This window comes from Tenrec ecaudatus, chromosome 12 (genome assembly GCF_050624435.1).
Source record: "Tenrec ecaudatus isolate mTenEca1 chromosome 12, mTenEca1.hap1, whole genome shotgun sequence".
NCBI lineage: Eukaryota > Metazoa > Chordata > Mammalia > Afrosoricida > Tenrecidae > Tenrec > Tenrec ecaudatus.
Genome location: NC_134541.1, coordinates 110,838,798 through 110,857,417, shown reverse-complemented (window position 1 = coordinate 110,857,417; position 18,620 = coordinate 110,838,798). Strand labels below are relative to the sequence as shown.

Genomic DNA, 18,620 nt, shown 5'->3' with positions numbered 1-18,620 from the left:
TAAAACATTGTTAAAACATTGGCTTTAATGATGCCAGGGTCAAAAGAAATAAAACTGTGACAAAGTTAGCAATTTAAAAAATAGACTGATAGCATAGTAGTATGTGCTTGTTGTTGCATGCCAGGCAGAAACAAGGAAACATGAACACATGCATTAACCCAAAGAAAATCAGGTCAGAGGCGGGGGTTGGAGGCAGGAAGTGTGGGAAGGGGGGCTGGCAGCAATGATGACTGGATAACCCCGCTCAAGGGAATCCAGTGACAGAATGGTGGGTGAATGGAGACACTGGCTGGTGTAAGATATGGCACACACACACACACACACACACAAAATATATATATATAATATATAATAAGGGTTCCTGGGGGGCAGGCTGGGGACGGGAGGAGATAAAGGGGAGCTGATATCAAAGAGTTCAAGAAAGAGTGTTTTTAAACTGATGATGACAGCGACTGTACAATGATGCTTGATCTAATGGAATTATGGATTGTTATATCTGTTAGCGCTCCCGATAAAATGATTAAAATAAAGAAAATCAGGTAGCTAACACGTCTTGATTTGACAACACATCTAATGTGGCCTTATCATAAAATAAGCCGTTACGCACTGTTTTCTTCATAAAACAGAAACATGTCTCTCACAGCTCCCCACAAAGTGCCAAAGCTGTCAGTTTATCATCAGTCACCAAGAAACAATATTAAATCATCTAACCCCCCAACTCTTAAAGGAACAAACCCTTGTCTTTTTTCCAAGCCATAGAGCTTGGTTTTGGACTCTGGAATGTATTCTGCTGAATGCATTCCTGGCCTTCAGGGCAGCTTACACAAAGAATAAATTCACTCTTCAACCCAGTAAATAAAGACAATTTAAAAAAAATTAACAGCAAGAGACTCAATTCTTTGCTGACACTAAAGCTTTTAAAAATGCTCATTAATTTAGCTCTTCAAAATTATAGCCAGACAGATAAAAACCTCACATCAAGTAAATCTCCTTTTTTGTGCACTTTTTAAACTTTGGAATTCATTGCATATCTCTTACAGGACAGCCCTGTAAGTGGCAATACTGAACACACTCATCAGTGGACCAGACGCATGCACGTGTACACACTCTCTCTGGTATCAGGAGCGAAAGCATATGAGTAGTGACAAGGCATTTGAACAGTAATTGATTTAATTGCACTGAGTTGCTACTGTGGGGTTTTGCGCCATAAAGTGCCCTGTTGCATGAGTGTTCTTTTTTCCTTTTATTTTTTTTTTTTTTTAGTGAGTGAGTTTGAGTGAGTGAGTGAGTGAGTGAGTGAGTGAGTGAGTGAGAGTCGCATGAGTGTTCTTTTGAGGCTGCTGGATATCCTGCTGCTGCTCGGGCCCTTCTCATGTCCCGGCCTAACCGTTCACACCCACCCCACCCCTGAGCCTTTTACTATGCTCAGACTTGGGTCCACATCTTTGGGGGCTCGAAAGACTCTAAGATGTGTTAGGTAGCTAGCATCAGGGATGGGATGTCCATTGACGCATGCCCAGGAGAGCCAGCATAGGACAAAGCTGGATTTTCCCGCCGGTGGGCACAGATAGGCGTTACACCTGGAGCAGCCCACCTGGGCCAGGTGATTGCAATTCAGCCAATGGGATCGACCTGGGGTCGTTCAGCACGCCTCCCCCGGGAACCCTTGAAAAGGCAGGAACCGAGAGGGAGAGGGGGTTTTGGCTTGTCTTGGCTGGTCTGGTCGACTTGTTTCGGAGGAAACTTGGGAGAGAGATCTTTGCGTGACCCTGAGCAGCCTCTGCCAGGCCGCATGGTCAAAGGAATCCTATGGGTGCCGCGTAAAACCTGACGCTTCTTTGAACTCTCATTAAATTCACTTGGATCACGAGCCAGGCTCCTGCATGAAATCTTTCTCGTGGGGAGCCAAGGACTGAGGTTGGAATTTTGCCCGGAGAGAGAGACCTTACAGATTCTTTCAAAACAACCGTGTAACACTTGCTCCCATTCCTTCTGTGTCTAAGCCATCGTCACAGCTAGTATCTTACTGTGAACATAAGAGCAGGTGGTATTAAAACAACAACAGAAGTACCGGTGTGGCTCCTGTTTTGTTTAGTTAGGTCCCCAAACAGTGTCCTCCTTCAGGGAAACAATGTAGCCATCTTGGTGTTTCTTAGAAGCTTCCAAAACTCTCCACCATCCAGGTGATTTCAACTCGTAGGGGCCCCACAGGACAGAGTAGAACTGGCCCTGTGGGTCTCTGACACTTGCTTTACGAGAGCAGAAAGCTTCATCTTCCCTCTGGGTCCGCTGCACCTCGGGGGCTCCTAGATGCTTCCAAGTGTCAGTCAAGATCGGAGTCCTACTGAAATGGTTTCCTTCAGGAGCCTTTACTCTCTAGCTCACTGCAGTCCCAGCCATCGAGCAGACGCCCGCTCATAGTGACCCCAGGACAGAGTGGAACTGCGCCTGTGGGCTTCCGAGAATATAGCTCTTTACCGGAGGAGACAGCCTCCTCTTTCTCCCACGGAACAGCTGGTGGTTTTGAACTGCTGACCTTCCAGTTAACACCTAGCTCATATCACTACTCTGCCACCAGGGCTTCCCAGCCCACTGCACAGAGAAACTGTCGGGAAGCCAGCCCCTAACACATCATTACGGGTCCAGTAGGCACAATTGTACAGCGATAATAAGTGAAAATCATAGTAAAGTTACAGAGAGCATGAGAGATAGAATAGAAATATTGAAATAAATGGAGTCAGACACAATTCATGGTAGCATGCTCACCTCAGCCCCGCTGATGGTCCACGTGGAGGGAGGGAGAGAGAGAGATATTTAATGCTAGCCCAGGCTTTTTATCTTCTCTGGGGACATGCAAGCCCCCCTAATTACAAGTGAGGAAATCGGTCCCAGGAAGGGGCTGTGCTATAATAGGAAGAGGAGGGATTGGAGTTATACATGTGACAAGATGGGCAGGTTTAGGATGGGGGCTTAACTTTGACCTATTCCCTAGATCTCCATAGGAACCATTATCAGGAGGGTGTAAACCCCACCTACTGGAACCAGATAGATGTCTGCAGGCGTCCATTGTCTTTAACAGCAGGCCTGCCATATAGTCTGGCAACTGATGGCCCTCAGGGAGGATGCCCCTGAGCATCTGACCTCCCCCCACAAGAAACTAATTTAGGTCAGTCACAGGAACTCCAGAATGGCCATTGCTTCTGCAAGCTGCCCCTTGGAAGTTGTTGCCAGCCAGACAAAAACTGCCGCTTTAAAGAACTAGTGTGTGTGTGTCGTGAGCGAAAGTCCCAGAGAGTGGCCCTGCGATACTCTTAGATTTAGCATGCCTCATTTTCCCAGAAAAATGGTAAGATTTACTCTTCAAGAACAGAAGCAGACCCAGCAACAGAATTCAAAGAGCTAACTTGCAGCGGAGTGGAGCTTGGATTTGAGAGGTCATTGGCCTTTCAATGACTCCTGCTAAGTGTGTGGGTGGAACCCACAGCTAGAGGTCTGGGCATCTCGGGTGCTGTCCTAGGGAATGCACCTTCCAAAGGCTGCTGCTGATGCCGCTCTGTCACAGAGGCAGACTCCATATGCTCTGCCCGTCGCGGGGCCTCTGGAGGGCAGTCAGGGTCCCACAGAACTGCTATTGCAGGGGACCTGGTGCAAGTGTTCCTTCCAAGAGCCTCTTGTGGCAGGAATGAACGCACTGCAGGCTCCCCGGGATCTTAACCACAGTCCCTTTTTTGCTAAAGGCAGTTAAAAGTTTGACTGGAATCCAGTGGGAGGTAAAAAGCAAAAGCAAGGCTGGAGGACACACTGGCACTGGACGTCAACCGGCGTCTAATCTGGACCTGGGTCAGCCAGGACACTGATGCCACATGCCTCAGACTGGGGGGGGGGGTGTGTGTGTTACAAATGTGGCAGAAATACCACAGATGGGTGGGTTTAATGATCAAAAATTCTCAGAGATGCGTAGGCTGACAGTCCAAATTCAGGGTGCCAGCTCTAGGGGGACCCCGCCTTTCTTTCTCTGGAGGAAGGCCCTTGCCTCCTTGAGCTTCTGCTCCCAGGGGACCTTCCTGTAGCTCAGTTCAGCATCTCTCTGCCCCATCTCATAACGTGTGAGGGATTCATGCAAGATACACCCTCTACTAATGCTCTTACAAACCAGTGGGCAACCCATTTCCCCCACAGCATCACGACAGCAGATGTCCAAGTCATACCCAGCCCACTGCCGAGTTGACCCTAATTCCCCGTGATCCTACAGGATAGGAGAGCTGTCCACAGGGTTTCCAAGGCAGGGGTCTTTGTGAGCCGGCTCTGCCTCCTCTTCTCCCTGGAACTGCTTGTGGGCTCACACCATTGGCCTTTCAGTTAGCCAAGGCCCCTTACCACAGGTGCACAAGTTCAGTGTAGGGTACCTGGGTGGGGAGATGCAGTTGCACCCAATGCAGTATAGTAGGCTCAGGTGCCTTGTGCCTTCCTTCAAGAAATTCAGATCAACTCGGGATGAATAACCAGTTGACACTGAACCTCTCTCCAGGTCCCTGTCCTACGTGCAGGGTGAGGGCAGAGGACAGGCTGGTTGCTTGTACATGCTCGCAAGCAGGTCTCAGTGTCCCTCAGCTGATCGCCTGAAGGTGGCCCTGCTCTGTCAGCAAGTTCACTTCCCACCCTCTTGAGGAGTCCATCTGCTCCCTGCCCCCTACCGTCCCCCTCCCAGCTGTCTTGGAGGGGCCACTGCCACCCGCACCCCATCACAGAGGATCTATCACCCCCACCCCTGCTGTCAGTGGATCCGCTGCCCCCACCCCGCCCATCTCAGAGGGATGACTGCTGTCCCCCTCCTACCACCCCATTATAGAGGATCTGCCCTCCTGCTGTTCTGGTGGGTCCACCGCCCCTTGCTGCCTCAGAGGGTCCACCCCCGAACCCCCCCTAGTTGAGCCTCCTTGTGTTTTCCAGTCTCCCGGCTGGAGGAGCGGGAGTCGGAGATGAAGAAGGAGTACAATGCACTGCACCAGAGGCACACAGAGGTACGCACCCACTGCTGTCCTGCCGACACACCAGCCCTTCCACTGCAGAGCCCAGGCCCTGAGCAGCTGGAGGGGGCCGGGCACAGCTTCCTGGGCACTGATGAGTCTCTTTCTCGCAGATGATCCAGACGTACGTGGAGCATATTGAGAGGGCCAAACTGCAGCAGGTTGGCGCCAATGGCCAGACGGAAGGCAGCCTGCCAGGGAGGAGGTGCGCACGGCCTGGCGCTGGGAGGTGGGGGTGTCTGATCATATCTGTGCTCCCACAAGCCCTCTGTGGGGATAATCCACCCTTACTGTGTGCCTGAGATGGGGTGGGGGTAGTGTTTGGACCCCCAGGGCCGTGCACCAAGCTGGATCTGAGCCTGGCTGTTCCTTGAACCGCCCCTGCCAACCCTTCAGGAAGGATGTGCCCTGGAGGTGTGAGGTGGGGCTACTGTCACTCTGGGTGGGGCAATCAGGTCATAGGTCGGCATATCTTGTCTTCTGTGCCCTTGGGTCAGGAGAAAACAGGGTCAGGACCCTCAGGAGCAGCTGCTGAGGAGGGCGTGGGAGCTAATGGGGCCCTGTGCTGCAGAGCCAGGCTGAGTCCTGGGTGTCAGGGACGGCGAGGTCTGTAGGGGCAGCCTGGGCTTGTGCTGGGGCACTGGGCCTGCATCCTGGACATCAGAGGTAATAAATAGAGTCTACAGGGGATCCTGGCCCTGTTGGCACAGCCAGTGGTCCAAGGCCCCTTGCCTGCAAGGGTGATAGCTGGCACCTCTAGTCTTAGCACAACTGGGCCCTTGTGACCACAGGTGCTTTCCTGGAGGCCTTGCCCTTTCATGGACCTTGTCTGCAAACAGGAAGCCGCCTGTTGCCTCGGGACCACAGGAACATCCCAGGGTTACCACCGTCCAAAGCCTCTGCTTTCAAAACAAGTGCAGGGGCATGCGCAGGGAAGGGTGGCACGTCCACGGAGTGGCTGTGTGTGGTTGCTGGGTAATGGGGCTCTGGAAAGAGCCCTGCAGGGTGTTGTTGCTGTGGGGCCAGTGCCCGGGGGAAGGACGGCTCTGGGGCTGGGTGGGCCTGCATAGACCTGAAGGAAGCCCTGAATCCCTGTGCAGACACCATGCCCCAAAGTGACCCTGCATCTGAGAGCGCACTTCAGGGAGCAGAGCACGGCATCCTCACACAGATCTAGGCTGTGTGGTCTCTCCAGCAGACCTCCCTGGGCTCTCCGGGCAACAGCTCCAGCAGCAGACTGGCCCCTCTTGGGTGTCCGTGATAAGACATGGAGAGCTGTCCACGCAGAGAAGGTTGGCCATGTCCAAGGGCCAAGGAGCCATGGAGCTGTACCCCTGTCACCACCCAAACTATGGGGACTGGGAGCCTGTGGCTGCTGCAGCCATGCCCACAGGGATGGCCTGTACATCTAGGCTAGCCCTGCCTTTGTGTCTGGCCAGTGCACATGCAGTGGGAAGCTGAGCTGTGCTCTCTATGGCTGGAAACAGCCCCACAGGTGTATGTAGGGACGCCTTACCCTCTGCCCCTGGAGGACACTTGTGACAGCCCCAGTTCTGGAGGCTGAGAACCCACCTGCTTTTCCTCCACTGCTGGCCAGCGCTCTGGCCTGTGGTCACACTGCTCACAGCGCTGCAGACTCGGTGCCAGGCTGCGTGGCGTGTTCTGTGTGACCATACTGTGTACTTTGTCCCTGTGTGACCACAGTGTGTGCTGTGTCTCTGTGTGATCCCCATGTGACCCATGGTGTGTACTCTATTTCTTTGTGTGACCGTGGCGTGTTCTGTGTCCCCATGTGACCACAGGATCTGCTGTGTTCCCGTCTGACCATGGCATGTGCTGTGTCCACATGTGACCACGGCGTCTGCTGTGTCCCTGTGTGATTACGGCCTATGTTATATCCTCGTGTGATCATGGCATGTGCTGTGTCCCCATATTACCATGGCATGTACCGTGCTTATTTATGACAATGACATTGCCACATCCCCATGTGATGTGTGACCCTGACATGTGCTCCAATCCTGGGTGTGATTACGGTATGTCCCCCTGTATGCTCTATGTCCCCATAGTTGTGCACACTGTGTATAACTGGCATGTCCACTGAGTGTGACAGTGACAATGGGCTGAAGCTCAGCGGGTGTGTGTGTGTGTGTCCACATATCTGTGTGTCCAGCGGTGGTGCCAGTCAGGTGCTGACCCGTCGGCACCCCCACCGTCTGTGTCTTGTGCACATGGGAGCAGACGCGAGCCTGCCTTCATCTCTAACGGTGTTTTCTCGGCCTGCTTCCTGTGCTTCCCGCTGGGCCCTGCCGCCGTGTCTCGCCCGTAGTCCTCGCCAGTCGTGGAGGAAAAGGTAACTGGGTAACCCTCTCCCCCTTCACCCCGCAGAGCCTTTGACTCTGATTGCCTGATGGGGAGCGGCACCTGTAGCTTCCTGTCAGTCTCTCAGGGTGGGGGTTGTCTGGGCACTTGTGAGACTTTGGCATTAGGTAGGCCACTCAATTGGGGCGCTGATTCCGGAGCCCCCTACAGCTCCCTAACCTGGACCTGCTGTCCTGCTCTTGCCCACTTGGCACCGGCTGCTCCCCAGATCAGACACAGATTTGTATGAGGCCTGCTGTCATGTCCCTGCTGCCCAAGCTGAAGGCCATTGCTGTGGCCCCAGACCTGGGGGTGGGGGTGCCCCAGTGCACTACCTGCTGGGATCCCTGATTGTGGGGCAGGGCTGAGCCCCAGGGAGGCACAGAGGTTGAATAGCCTGAGTTTGAATAGCCTCATGGAGTTTCAGGCCAGCACCCAGAGGACCTGCTCCCGGTGTGGGCACAACCACACGCTGCCTGTGTACAGAGAATCTCATACAGGTGTCCCTTCCCCATCCCGCATGGTCTGCGGGCCAGGTCTGCTTGGGGCCCACTTGGGCCTTCGCCTCAGCTCGTGTCAGTGCGCAGCACAGTGAGCCCTGGACGGGAGTCGGGGCCATGTGAGGGAACGATGGGCACCAGAGGCCTGGGCCTGGCCTGTCTGCCATGTCCGGGTAGGCTGGCCATGCTCCCCTCTGCAGCCAACTGTGCCCACCTGGGGCTGGACAGTGAAGGGCACTCAGGCTGCCTTGCAGGACAGTGGGCATGACGACATCAGTGGTCTCGAGGACATTAGGATGTCTCTCGTTGGGTCTGAGCTTCTTCAGCTCCTCAAAGGACAGGGCTGAGAAGCCAGGCCAGGCCGAAACCAGAGGCGTCGTGCGTGGCTGGTAGGGCTGTGCGATGGGGCTGCTGCCCTGGAGAAGAGCCGTGTCAATTTCCTGAGTGCGCGCTATCGAGTCAGCGTGCGCCCCACCAGTGCCTCCCCTGGCTGTGCCCCCAGGCCCTTACAGCAGGGACCCCACGGACACCCACCCACTGGGCTCACAGCCATCGCCAGGATGGGGTGGACAGCCCCCGTGTCTGCCAGTAGATGGCAGATAACCACAGCTGCTTTGCACCCAGCCCTCAGAGGACAGCCTGCTCGATCCAGGAGCAGAACCCTCAATGGCTGCCACAGTGGGCTCCAGCGTGGCACAGGGTGGGCAGGAGGGCATGGCCAAGACATGAAGTGCTGACGCATGCTGCAACCTGCATGCAACCAAAAAACACCGTGCCGGGTCCGATCCGTCAGTCACAAAGGACATGCGTGTGAGCCCCTGCAGGAACGATCTAGAACAGGCAAAACCCCCGAGATGAAGGAGAACGTTTGACTGCCGGGGGTGGGAGAGGGAGAAGGGGGTCAAAGAATCTTCGTGAAGCTTTATCAAGGGTTGATGTGGCTTGTTGTCAGCGTGGCCTCCTGGCTGCATCTGAAAACCAAAACTGTGAACAGCTCCTGCCCCTTGGGAGGGAAGCGTGCAGAACCCCACAGAGAAACCTCCAAAGGAGCTGCACAAGGGCCCCCACAACAGAGCTCACAAGAGACCCCATGCAGGACCCCTCAGGAAACACCTGCAAAGACCCCTCCACATAGAACTCCCACAGAAGACGCTCACCGCAGACTCCCACCACAGAAAGGACCACCCCCACCCAGGATGAGGCCGCCCCGCTGTGTCTCTTGCCTGAGGTGTGGCCAGTGCACGGCAGGTGGTGTGCACCCTCGGCCCCCTCTTCTCTCTGGGGGGTTCTCAGCTGGCCGTGGCTCTGGGTCTGGGACTCACGCTGCAGGCAGCTTGTCCCACGCCCCCTCCTTGTGGGCTAACGTGGCTCTGTGTGGTCCATCACAGCTGCCCCAATGTTCTCACCTATGAAGCTCCCTCCCGTGGTCCCACCGTCACACCATCCTCGTGGTTCCGGGAGGACCCTGGTCTGCTCCCTCCAGGGGCATAGGAAGAAGGGTCATGAGGAGGTCCCAGCAGCACAGTTGTAGGGTCTCAGCATCATGCCCCAGGATTTCTGCGATAAACCAGGACTCCAGGGGTGACCCCGTTTGGCTGCGAGCCTTCCTCTGAGTAAGGGTGGAGTAGGCTGGGGGATCACTCGGCTGGAGCGCCTCACCCGCCCGCAGCCAGCTAACGCTGGGGCAATCAGAGAGCAGCATGCTGGCAGAGCAGCTCTCTGGACACCAGGAAGCTCTGGGCCATCTGTCCCCACTCCGTCTAACGCCCACTCCTCTCTTCCTCGCACCCCAGCAGGAAGGAGCGCCCCACCTCACTGAATGTCTTCCCCCTGGCCGATGGCATGGTACGTGCACAGATGGGGGGCAAGCTCACGCCTGCGGCGGACCACTGGCGCCCGAGTGACCGCAGCCAGCTTCCGGCCAGTTCCAGCTACCAGGTTTTGTAGCCACGCAGGGCTTCCTGTCACCAGCATGTCCTGCTCATCTGGGCAGGCCAGCTCCAGATGCCCAAGGCGGGCTGGGAGGGCAGAAACAGCGGGCCCTGGGGTAGGGCTGTGGGGGCACCCCTTCACAGAGCACCTTCGGCCCTAGCAGTGACCTGCAGCCAGAGGCACCCACTACCGAGCTCTACTCCAAAACGGTGTCCCCAGCCTGGGAGTAGTGGGGGGGGGGTGTGCTCCTGTGACCTGCCTGCTTCTTCCAGGTGACACCCTCTCTGTCTGTGAGCTTGGGGTCGGTGGGTGATCCCTGCAGGTGCGCACTGCCCCCAGGGTGCTCCCTGAGCTGAGGACTGTGAGCCAGAGGTGGGCAGGGCAAGGAGCAGGGTCCACACAAGTGCAGGAGGCTGAGGCCAGGGGCAGCTTCTGAAGCTCCTGCCGCTGCCCCTCGGCATGCCAGTTCCTCAGCCTCGGGCATCTCACCTGCCCACAGAGTGGGGCCAGCTGCAACGACCAGAAAGTGACCCTCGCTTCTGCTTCTTCTGTGGGCACACACGTCTGTGGTGGCTGGTGGGCCCCACCCTGTCCTCTGAGACTGATGGCACCACGTGTGTGCACACACATTCACATGCTCACATGCATGTGTGCTCACACACACTTGCTCATGTGCTTGCTCCCACCCCACCCGCACATGCTCATGCACACAAACAAGCTCCCATGTCCTCACTCACACACTCGGGCTCAGACGCCCATGGGCTCACTCACACGTGCTGCACACATACATGCATAAACACTTAAGCCGTCGCTCACAAGCGCTCGAGCAAACAGCCTGGGAGCTGGTGTTTCCCTGGAAGGTGGAGTGTCCACAAAAGATAGGAATCAGTGGTGCCTAGCAGCCTTCCCAGGGTGGCCAGTGGGGCCGACACCCCTCACACCCAGATGGGCTGGCTCTTCGTTCTCGCGGCCTCCCCTCCTTCCTGCTCCCCCTTTTCTCTCGTCTTGTCTGGAGGAGTCTTCCTTCCACAGTCATGCCACAGTGTTTCATGTTTCAGTTCACGTGTCCATTTGAGTTGTTTTTATATTTTTGTTAGTACATTTATTTCATGCCTTAGTTTGGAAAGTTTTGCTCATTTCCTCATTTTTTATTGTTTATGTTTTGTTTTTGTTGTTGTTTTATGTGCTGTATTTTCAGTGTTTTAACCAAACAATTGTGGCTCCTCCCGGAGAGGAGTGAGGGGGCCCTTTGCATTTGGAGGCCACTGCTCCCCGTGCTGGTTAGCAGGTTGAGAGGCCTGCCTGGCGGTAAGTGGTGGCCAGGGGGAGTGTCCTGTGGGTAAGTGGAGGCCCGCTAGGAACTTGGCACTCGGGCACCAGGGAGGCGTGGCCACAGCAAAGAAGCCGAAGCATGTAGGCCCAGGGAGCCCGGTCTGCCCCGTGTGTGCCCATCGAGCTGGCAAGGAGCTGTGGCGGGGGCGGCCAGGAAGTCGCCTGCTCTGCAAGGTGCGGGTACCCATCTGGCTGGGTGGTAGCATGCTGTGGAACACACAGGTCCCTGGGTATGGGATCAGGCTCCTCCATGCCCAGCCTTAGCCTGCAGTGTGGGGACACGTGCTAGCTCAGCCCGCTTGGAGGCACAGGGCGGAGAGGGGTGTCCTCCAAAATGTTGGGGTGCAGCTGTTCCTAGGAAGCTAGGGGCAGGCTCAGGTGGGTTGGCACCCTCAGGGGGGCCGTCCTGGCTTGGCCCAGCAGGTGACCACCAAACCGGGGCACTGCTCCGTGTCCCTGGGCTGCCTCGCAGCGGTGCAGGTGCCGCAGATCAAGTGCTGGGTGTTGGGACTCCTAGTTGCAGGGTGGAGAGGGACCCCACCTTCCGTCTGTGCCCAGAGCGCACATGTCTGGGTGGCAGCAACCTCAGCCAGTGCTGTGTCTAGATGCTGGCTGTGGCTCACCAGCTGGTGCTGGTGCCCTCGTGACGCCAGTGGGTAGGAGACACGAAGCATGGCTGCACCCTGCGTGTCCTCTGGGAGAGGCGCGTTTTCCTGCGGGCACCAGGCAGGGTGGGCTGCAGGCTGCTGTCACAGAGGCCCGTGACCACCCCAGGGGAGCTGCGCTAAGGTGACAGGAGAGTGTGGGGCGGGAACGTCAGGTGGGGGTGACTGCTCCAAGGCCCATGGTGGTCAGGGTGCCACTGGAACTGCACACTGTCCACTCAAGGGTTTCTCTGTGTCGGGGACAGCTGGTCAGATGCCTACACCTGCTGGGCAGGATCTGTGGCCAACACAGTGACCTTAGAGGCCGCCTGCCACACCCACAATCCCCCAGCCTATGGGATTGTGCCAGCCATGAGCCATGTCCCCATCCATCTCCCCCCAGGAAGTTGCCTCAGACACAGGGCTGAGGACGAGGGCAGCCGCGCTGACCCTGTGGCCTCTGGGGGGCCACACCGTCACACACCTTCCTGTGCTTGTCACAGTGTCCCCATGATGAGATGTCCGAGTCTGGCCAGTCCTCAGCGGCCGCCACGCCCAGCACCGCGGGCACCAAGTCCACCACGCCCACATCCTCGGTGCCCTCAGCCACGGCCACCCCCCTCAACGAGAGCCTGAGGCCCCTGGGGGAGGAGGGCAGTGGCGCCAAGAGCAGCAAGCGGGCACGGGAGAAGCGCCACAGCCGTAACATGGAGGTGCAGGTCACACAGGAGATGCGCAACGTCAGCATTGGTGCGCCTGCGCCCCTCCCTGACCCCCGTGGCACTTGGCAGAGATGAGCTCCCTGGGGTGGCCGCTGACCTCCTCTGCTGTGTCCCCAGGGATGGGCAGCAGTGACGAGTGGTCCGATGTCCAGGACATCATAGACTCCACCCCAGAGCTGGACGTGTGTCAGGAGCCGCGTCTGGACCGCACTGGCAACAGGTACGCTCCAGCTGCTCCCGGGGTGCCTAGCACCCCTCCCTGCTCAGGGGTACCAGTGCAGAAAGCTGCGGCTGTCGAGCGCAGGGTCAGAGGGGTCTACAAGGGTGGACCCTATCTGCTGACCTGCCCCCCCTTCCCTCATTCTCCCAACAGCCCCACCCAGGGCATCGTGAACAAGGCTTTTGGCATCAACACTGACTCTCTGTACCATGAGCTGTCAACCGCCGGGTCAGAGGTCATCGGGGACGTGGACGAGGGCGCCGACCTGCTAGGTGAGAGGTTCTCACTGCTGACTGCAGTGCCATGTGCCACGTGGGGGTCTGGTAGCAGCCATCCTTTCAGCGTGCTCCAAAAGACATTGTCACCCCCCACGGCCCACCCCACACTCGGCCCTAGTTGCCATGCCCACGTCTGCTCTCTGGGCTCTGCTGCATCCGCAGAGGTACACCAGTCACCACCATTCAATTTCACCACTTGTGCATCACCCCAGAAAAGCACCCTAGCTGAGGCGGCACCCCAGGCGATTTGCATTCTGGCTACTCGCAAGCACCCACGTGCTGTCTCTTGCTTGTGTGAGGAAAGCCACCAGACAGGGTGTTACCCCCTAGCCCCTGGTCTCCAGGACCTGCTCACCTCCGGCCTCCAGCTCCACTGCCTCCTGGGATCCTGAGAAGTTGGTTGGGGCGGGGATCCTCCCTCAGGGCCTTGAGGCTTGCTTCCAAGTTACCCTGAGCCCCTGGAAGCTGCAGAAGCGTGGGCTATGTCAGCTTAAAGACTTTTCTGGATTGAGCCTGTCTGCTCATGGGGTGGTAGGAGAGGTGACTCCTGTACCCTAGAAGATTTGCTATGAGCCGCATGAGGGGCTGGCGGGGCTTTCTGCTGAGCACCAGCCTTGCCTGTGCTGCCTCCCCCAGCTACGTGCTGCTTCTCTGCCCCTCCCTTCTAGAGCTGGTTGGGGTGGACCCTGGAGGTGTTCAGCACCCATGCCACCTCTGCCTAGCACACTTGAATCCAGCACACCAACTAAGGCAGGTCATGTGTTCTCCCATGAAAAGCACCCCAGCTGAGCACGGCTCGTTTCTCCTCCGCATGTTCAGGGTATGCTCCACACAGATGCTTCCCGAGCAGCTCTTGTTTCTGGACAGTGGGATCTGGTCCGACGCAGATAGTTCCGGGAAGAGCTTGAAAGCCAAGAGGCACCCAGCCCACTAGTCCATGAGCGCCTTCATCTCCCAAAGAGCCCCACTCCCTTCAGCAGCCCTCCACCCCACCCCTCAAGTTCCTGTCCTAGACCAGGCCTTCGTGAGACTTGGCAGCACGAGGGAGGGGCTAGAGGGGGAGTGAACGAGTTCTCTGGGTCTGCCTCCCCCTCTGGCTGAATGGTGCTCCAAGGTGGGGGTGTATTGGCCCCTTGTTAGGTTCCAGCCAGCTTCCTGAAAGTGGCCATCAAAAGTGGTGTCCCGGGCCTCGTGCGGCTCCTTCCTTCCAGCACCACTGTCGTCTCTGCTCACTCACAGAAGGTGACAGCTTCTAGACCAGCGGTTCTCAACCTGTGGGTCACGACCCTATCACAGGGGTCGCCCGATTCATAACAGTAGCAAAATGAGTTATGAAGTAGCAACAAAAATAATGTTATGGTTGGGGTCACCACGACATGAGGAGCTGTGTGAGAGGGTCGTGGCATGAGGAAGGTTGAGGAGCACTGCTCTGGAGCCTCGGCCTCCAGGGTGTGAGAGGCCTGAGACTGCAGGCTGCTGGAGACGGACGTCACTGCGGCGGGAGGGCGGCACCCAGCTAGTGCGGAGGTACCAGAACCAGGGAGTGACAGTGCTGCCCCTCCTCCCCAGACCGCGGTCAGGATGGGCGATAGACGGATGAGAAGCCAGCCCACCCAGCACCATTCCCTTCAGACCCGGAGTTCAAACACCAGCTGGTCTGATTTCAGAGCCACACGCACTGCGGTCCTCAGCCATGTTCCACCTAAAGTCACAGCCAGGGGCGAGCGAAGGGCCTCAGGATGCGTCGCCGGAGAAGACTATGATGCACTGGAGGACTTGAAAGAAGCCTAAATAAAAGAAAGCCTAGCAGGGTACCACCAGGAGTAACTCCATGCAATACCTACCATAAATGGCTGCTGACCTTTTAGCGGGAACTTGATACATGAATTCTGAAGGTCATCTGGAAGGGTCAACTGTGAGACCAGCGCCGAAAGTTTGGAAAAGAACAAGTTTGCAAGCTCGCTACCCCATGTAGCAAGCCATAAAGTTCCAGTAACAGAAACCAAACCAAGGCTCTGGGCAGTGGCCAGTGATGTGAGCTCAACAGCAGGAAATGTGAAGATTGGTCCAGATGAGGATACATGTGGCACTTCAAACTCTTTCTGAAGAGCCAATGGGAAAAGTAGAGTCTGATCCCAACCTCCTACCACGAACATGAAAATGCACGCTCAGTATTGAAGATGGAAACATAGAAGCACAGTGATACTAGGACTATAGGATAGTGTTACCATCTGGGTTTCCCACGCATGGCAGGAAACATGAAGGGAGATCCAGTGTGGCTGCACGGCAATCAGGGAGATAGGTTTTTAAGTGTCATAGCTAGACACGTTTGCAGGTACACTTGCCAGACTAGGCCCTCGAGCTGATTCTGATCACGGCGACCCTTTAGGGCAGCGTGGAACTGCTCCTGTGGATCTCTGAGATGCTAAGCCAGGAGAACGCCTCATCTTTCTCCCAAAGAGCAGCTGGTGGTTTCACACTGCGAACCTTGCAGTCAGCAGCCCAGCGAGTAACTGGTTCACTGCGCCACCAGGCTCCTCCACACACAGGCACCCACACCCGTGCATATATGTGATGTTAGCCATCATGGAGTCAGCCCCACACCCAGTGGAACGAACCATGGCTCGGTCCTGGGGTTCTGTGCCGTCATCTCTGCAGGTGGCTGTGGCTTGGACTGGTGTGTCATCAGGACTCCGGAAGGTTCCATTTGCTGATTTTCAGGCTTGCAGGCCTTTCTGCCTAGTCTGTCTCAGCCTTGAAGCTCCATGAGACTTGTTCAGCAGCATGGCACATGCGCTGGCCGGGCACCAAACTTAGTCCCCCTCGTGGAAGTCGAGAGCTGTGCCAGCCACTGAGCCCCACCCCTCTGTATGCATCTAAGGTGCCCATCAGTGAAGCACCAAGAGCCCAGGTGAGAGGACGCTCAGAGAAGACCGAGGATCAAAGCGACAAGGGCGGAAGGCCCCAGTGTCCTACCACCATCGAGAAGACTCGACTCTCGGAGACCCTGTCTAGGAAGCAGCCATGCCTTTCCCCTTAGAGTAGCTGGTGGGTTTGAACCTCTGACCTTGCAGTTAGCAGCCCAATACCTGACTCCCTGCCCCATGGAGGCTCCTTAAAGGTGAGAAAGTCCCTGTTGAGTGGAGATGGCTCTTTGGCCCCTCCCCCTGCCCAGCAGCTTGTGGGCAGTGAAGGGCTGAGAGCTCCCAGCCCGGGGTGGGCAGCTGTCCCCACACAACTGTAGTGACAAAATGGCAAAGGCCCTGGGTGTTTTGGAGAGGCTCTGCCTAGCAAGGGTGGCCCCTCAGAGCCTTGGTGACAAGGAGCTTGCCCGTTCACAGGACCTGAGAAAAAGCACCACCGTGTCGCCAGCAGCCGCTGAAGCGTTCCCATAGGTCCCCTCCTTTGTGCTGTGTTGTCACTGCAGGGACGTTTTTATTTTGTTCCCTCACCCCATTTTATTAGGAGCTAATTCGGACATCATACCGTTCCCTAGAGTTCAGTCCTACCAAGCAGTGCTGGACAGTTGTTTCCACAGTCACGAAGGGACTGGACAAGGCTCAGTCATTCCCCCTACCCCCACCGGTTAGGGGCAGAACGGAGAGACCCCCAACCCTGTTGCCCACTCCACTGCATGCCCCCAGCCCCGCCTGTGTCCCCCACATCCCTCCCTGCTGTGCAGAGCCCCAGCTCTGGCCCTTCTCTCTAAGTTCCAGGCTTGTCCCAGGCCAGCCCCAGGGTCTCCTTGCAGGTCAGCGTGGGTCCTGGTGGGCTGGAACCTCTGAGGTACTCTGCTGAGCACAAGCCCGCGGCCACGTGTACACACAACATTCCTGTGCTCAGGAGTACACACGCTTCACATGCCTCAGTCCAACTGTGGGGTCTGCCGATTCCCTGAGGAACTGGGGGGTTGGGGAAGACCAGACTCGATTGTGGGCTGTCCAGCAGCAGCCTCTGGGCTCTGGGAGGCAGATGGGCAGGGGGTGGGGAGCACAGCACTGCCACTGGCCAGCTGAGTCTCCATGCACTGACTGTCCTCTTCCTTCCTGTCTGCGCTTCGCTGGACGCGGCCCAGGGGAGTTCTCAGGTGTGTATCTCCCGCCCCTCCCCACTCGTGGCCCAGGTGGGGAGTCACACAGGGGATACTCCCCTGCTGCTGCTGTCCAGTCCCCTCTGGCTGCGCAGCTGGCCCCTCCCGACTGCCCCAGCGCCTGCGCTACAAGCTCTTGCTGGCTCCTCCCACCCCTGCAGGGCAGGGCTGCTGGCCCCATAAGCCTCTGCTCCACCCAGTGGCCAGTTGCGGAGACTGTGGCAGGAGGGCCCTTTACCCAGCGCAGCTTGCCATGCCCCTCTCCACGTGCACAGACGGATGGCATCCACTTGTAAGGCCCATCCAGCCCGATGAGGCCGCTCAGTGACACTCACCACCCCCTGCAGTGGCCCCTCTCAGACTGCCCCACACCAGCCCAGCTTGCCTCCCTGCCTCTTGGTGCAGCCCCACAGACTAGCCCAGGTGGCTGGGGCAGGAGTGGCCGCCTGTCCCTCTCCTGCCTCCCTCCAGCCCAGCTCCCCTCCGCCAGAGACCGCCCCCTGCTGTTCACCACGGGCTTAACGCGCTTGTCTTCTCTCCCTCCCCCCCTCTCTCCCTCCCGGCACTGGGACGCCCTATAGTGCGTGATGATTTTTTTGGTAAGGCCAAGGCCGCATTTCCGAATGTGCCCCCACATCTGGTCATGCTTCACGTGCGGTCTGCTCTGTCCTGCATGGTGGCGGCGGGGGTCAGCGCGCTATCCGGGGTGGGCTGCGGGAGGTCGGCTTGGCAGGCACCTCTCCTTCCCCTAGCCCCCAAGCCCTAGGGTGCTTCCCCCTGTAGGAGAGAGTTCCCCATCCCCTGTGAGTGAGTTCCGGGGCAAGGGGCAGGACCCTGTGGAGCCCCGATGGGGACATGGGCTGTGGGTTTGCACGCGGGCGCGGTGCCTGCCCTACGGAGGAGTGGCTGGGGGCACAGATGTGAGCTCAGGGCACAGAAGGTCTGGCTCTCTGGGTGATGGCACTACAGCCCCTGGTGTTTGGCACCATGGCGCACCGCCTCCCCTCCCACCCAGCTGCCTGCTGACCCGGCTCCCCGCCCTACAAGGGGAGGGGGAGGGGCCTTGCTGCCATTGGTCCATCCATCCCATCCATCCAGAGTTTCTCTGAGTTCATCTATGTACCACAGTGAGAAGAGGGCTCTTCGGGTGCCCCCATCCCCCAGCTGGGGGTGATGTTTGAGGGGCAGGGAGAGCTGAGAGAACCACCCCGAGGTGTCATTCCCTCTCGGTCTGCCAGAACCCAGCTCAGATGCCCCTTGGGGTCCCCCTTGAGGGATCGCAGCCACCCCCATGATGACTTTTCCTGGATCGCATCGGGGCCAGGCGGTCGCTCAGCAGGGCTCGGGCCCACCTGCGCCTTCTGTTTCAGGGATGGGCAAGGAGGTGGGGAACTTGCTGCTGGAGAACTCACAGCTGCTGGAGACCAAGTGAGCCTGCCTGCCGCCCCTCCCAGCCTGGGGCGGGAGCAGGGCTGCCTTAGGAGACTTGTCTGTGGGGCTGTCAGGACCCTGTGAGC

General features: G+C 57.5%; 1 protein-coding gene across 3 annotated transcripts in view; it reads left to right on the top strand.

Moving 5' to 3' along the window:
- Positions 1-18,620, top strand: part of MAPK8IP3 (mitogen-activated protein kinase 8 interacting protein 3) — a 44,177-nt gene that overhangs the window by 18,607 nt on the left and 6,950 nt on the right. Inside the window, exons 3-10 of one of the 3 annotated variants that reach the window (XM_075564502.1) lie at positions 4,951-5,021; positions 5,141-5,232; positions 7,354-7,377; positions 9,679-9,730; positions 12,297-12,543; positions 12,633-12,735; positions 12,889-13,007; positions 18,474-18,531. In XM_075564502.1, coding sequence (XP_075420617.1) covers positions 4,951-5,021; positions 5,141-5,232; positions 7,354-7,377; positions 9,679-9,730; positions 12,297-12,543; positions 12,633-12,735; positions 12,889-13,007; positions 18,474-18,531 — 766 coding nt within the window. The remainder of the gene's footprint in view (positions 1-4,950; positions 5,022-5,140; positions 5,233-7,353; positions 7,378-9,678; positions 9,731-12,296; positions 12,544-12,632; positions 12,736-12,888; positions 13,008-18,473; positions 18,532-18,620) is intronic. The other 2 variants (XM_075564504.1, XM_075564503.1) reach the window with 2 other exon arrangements.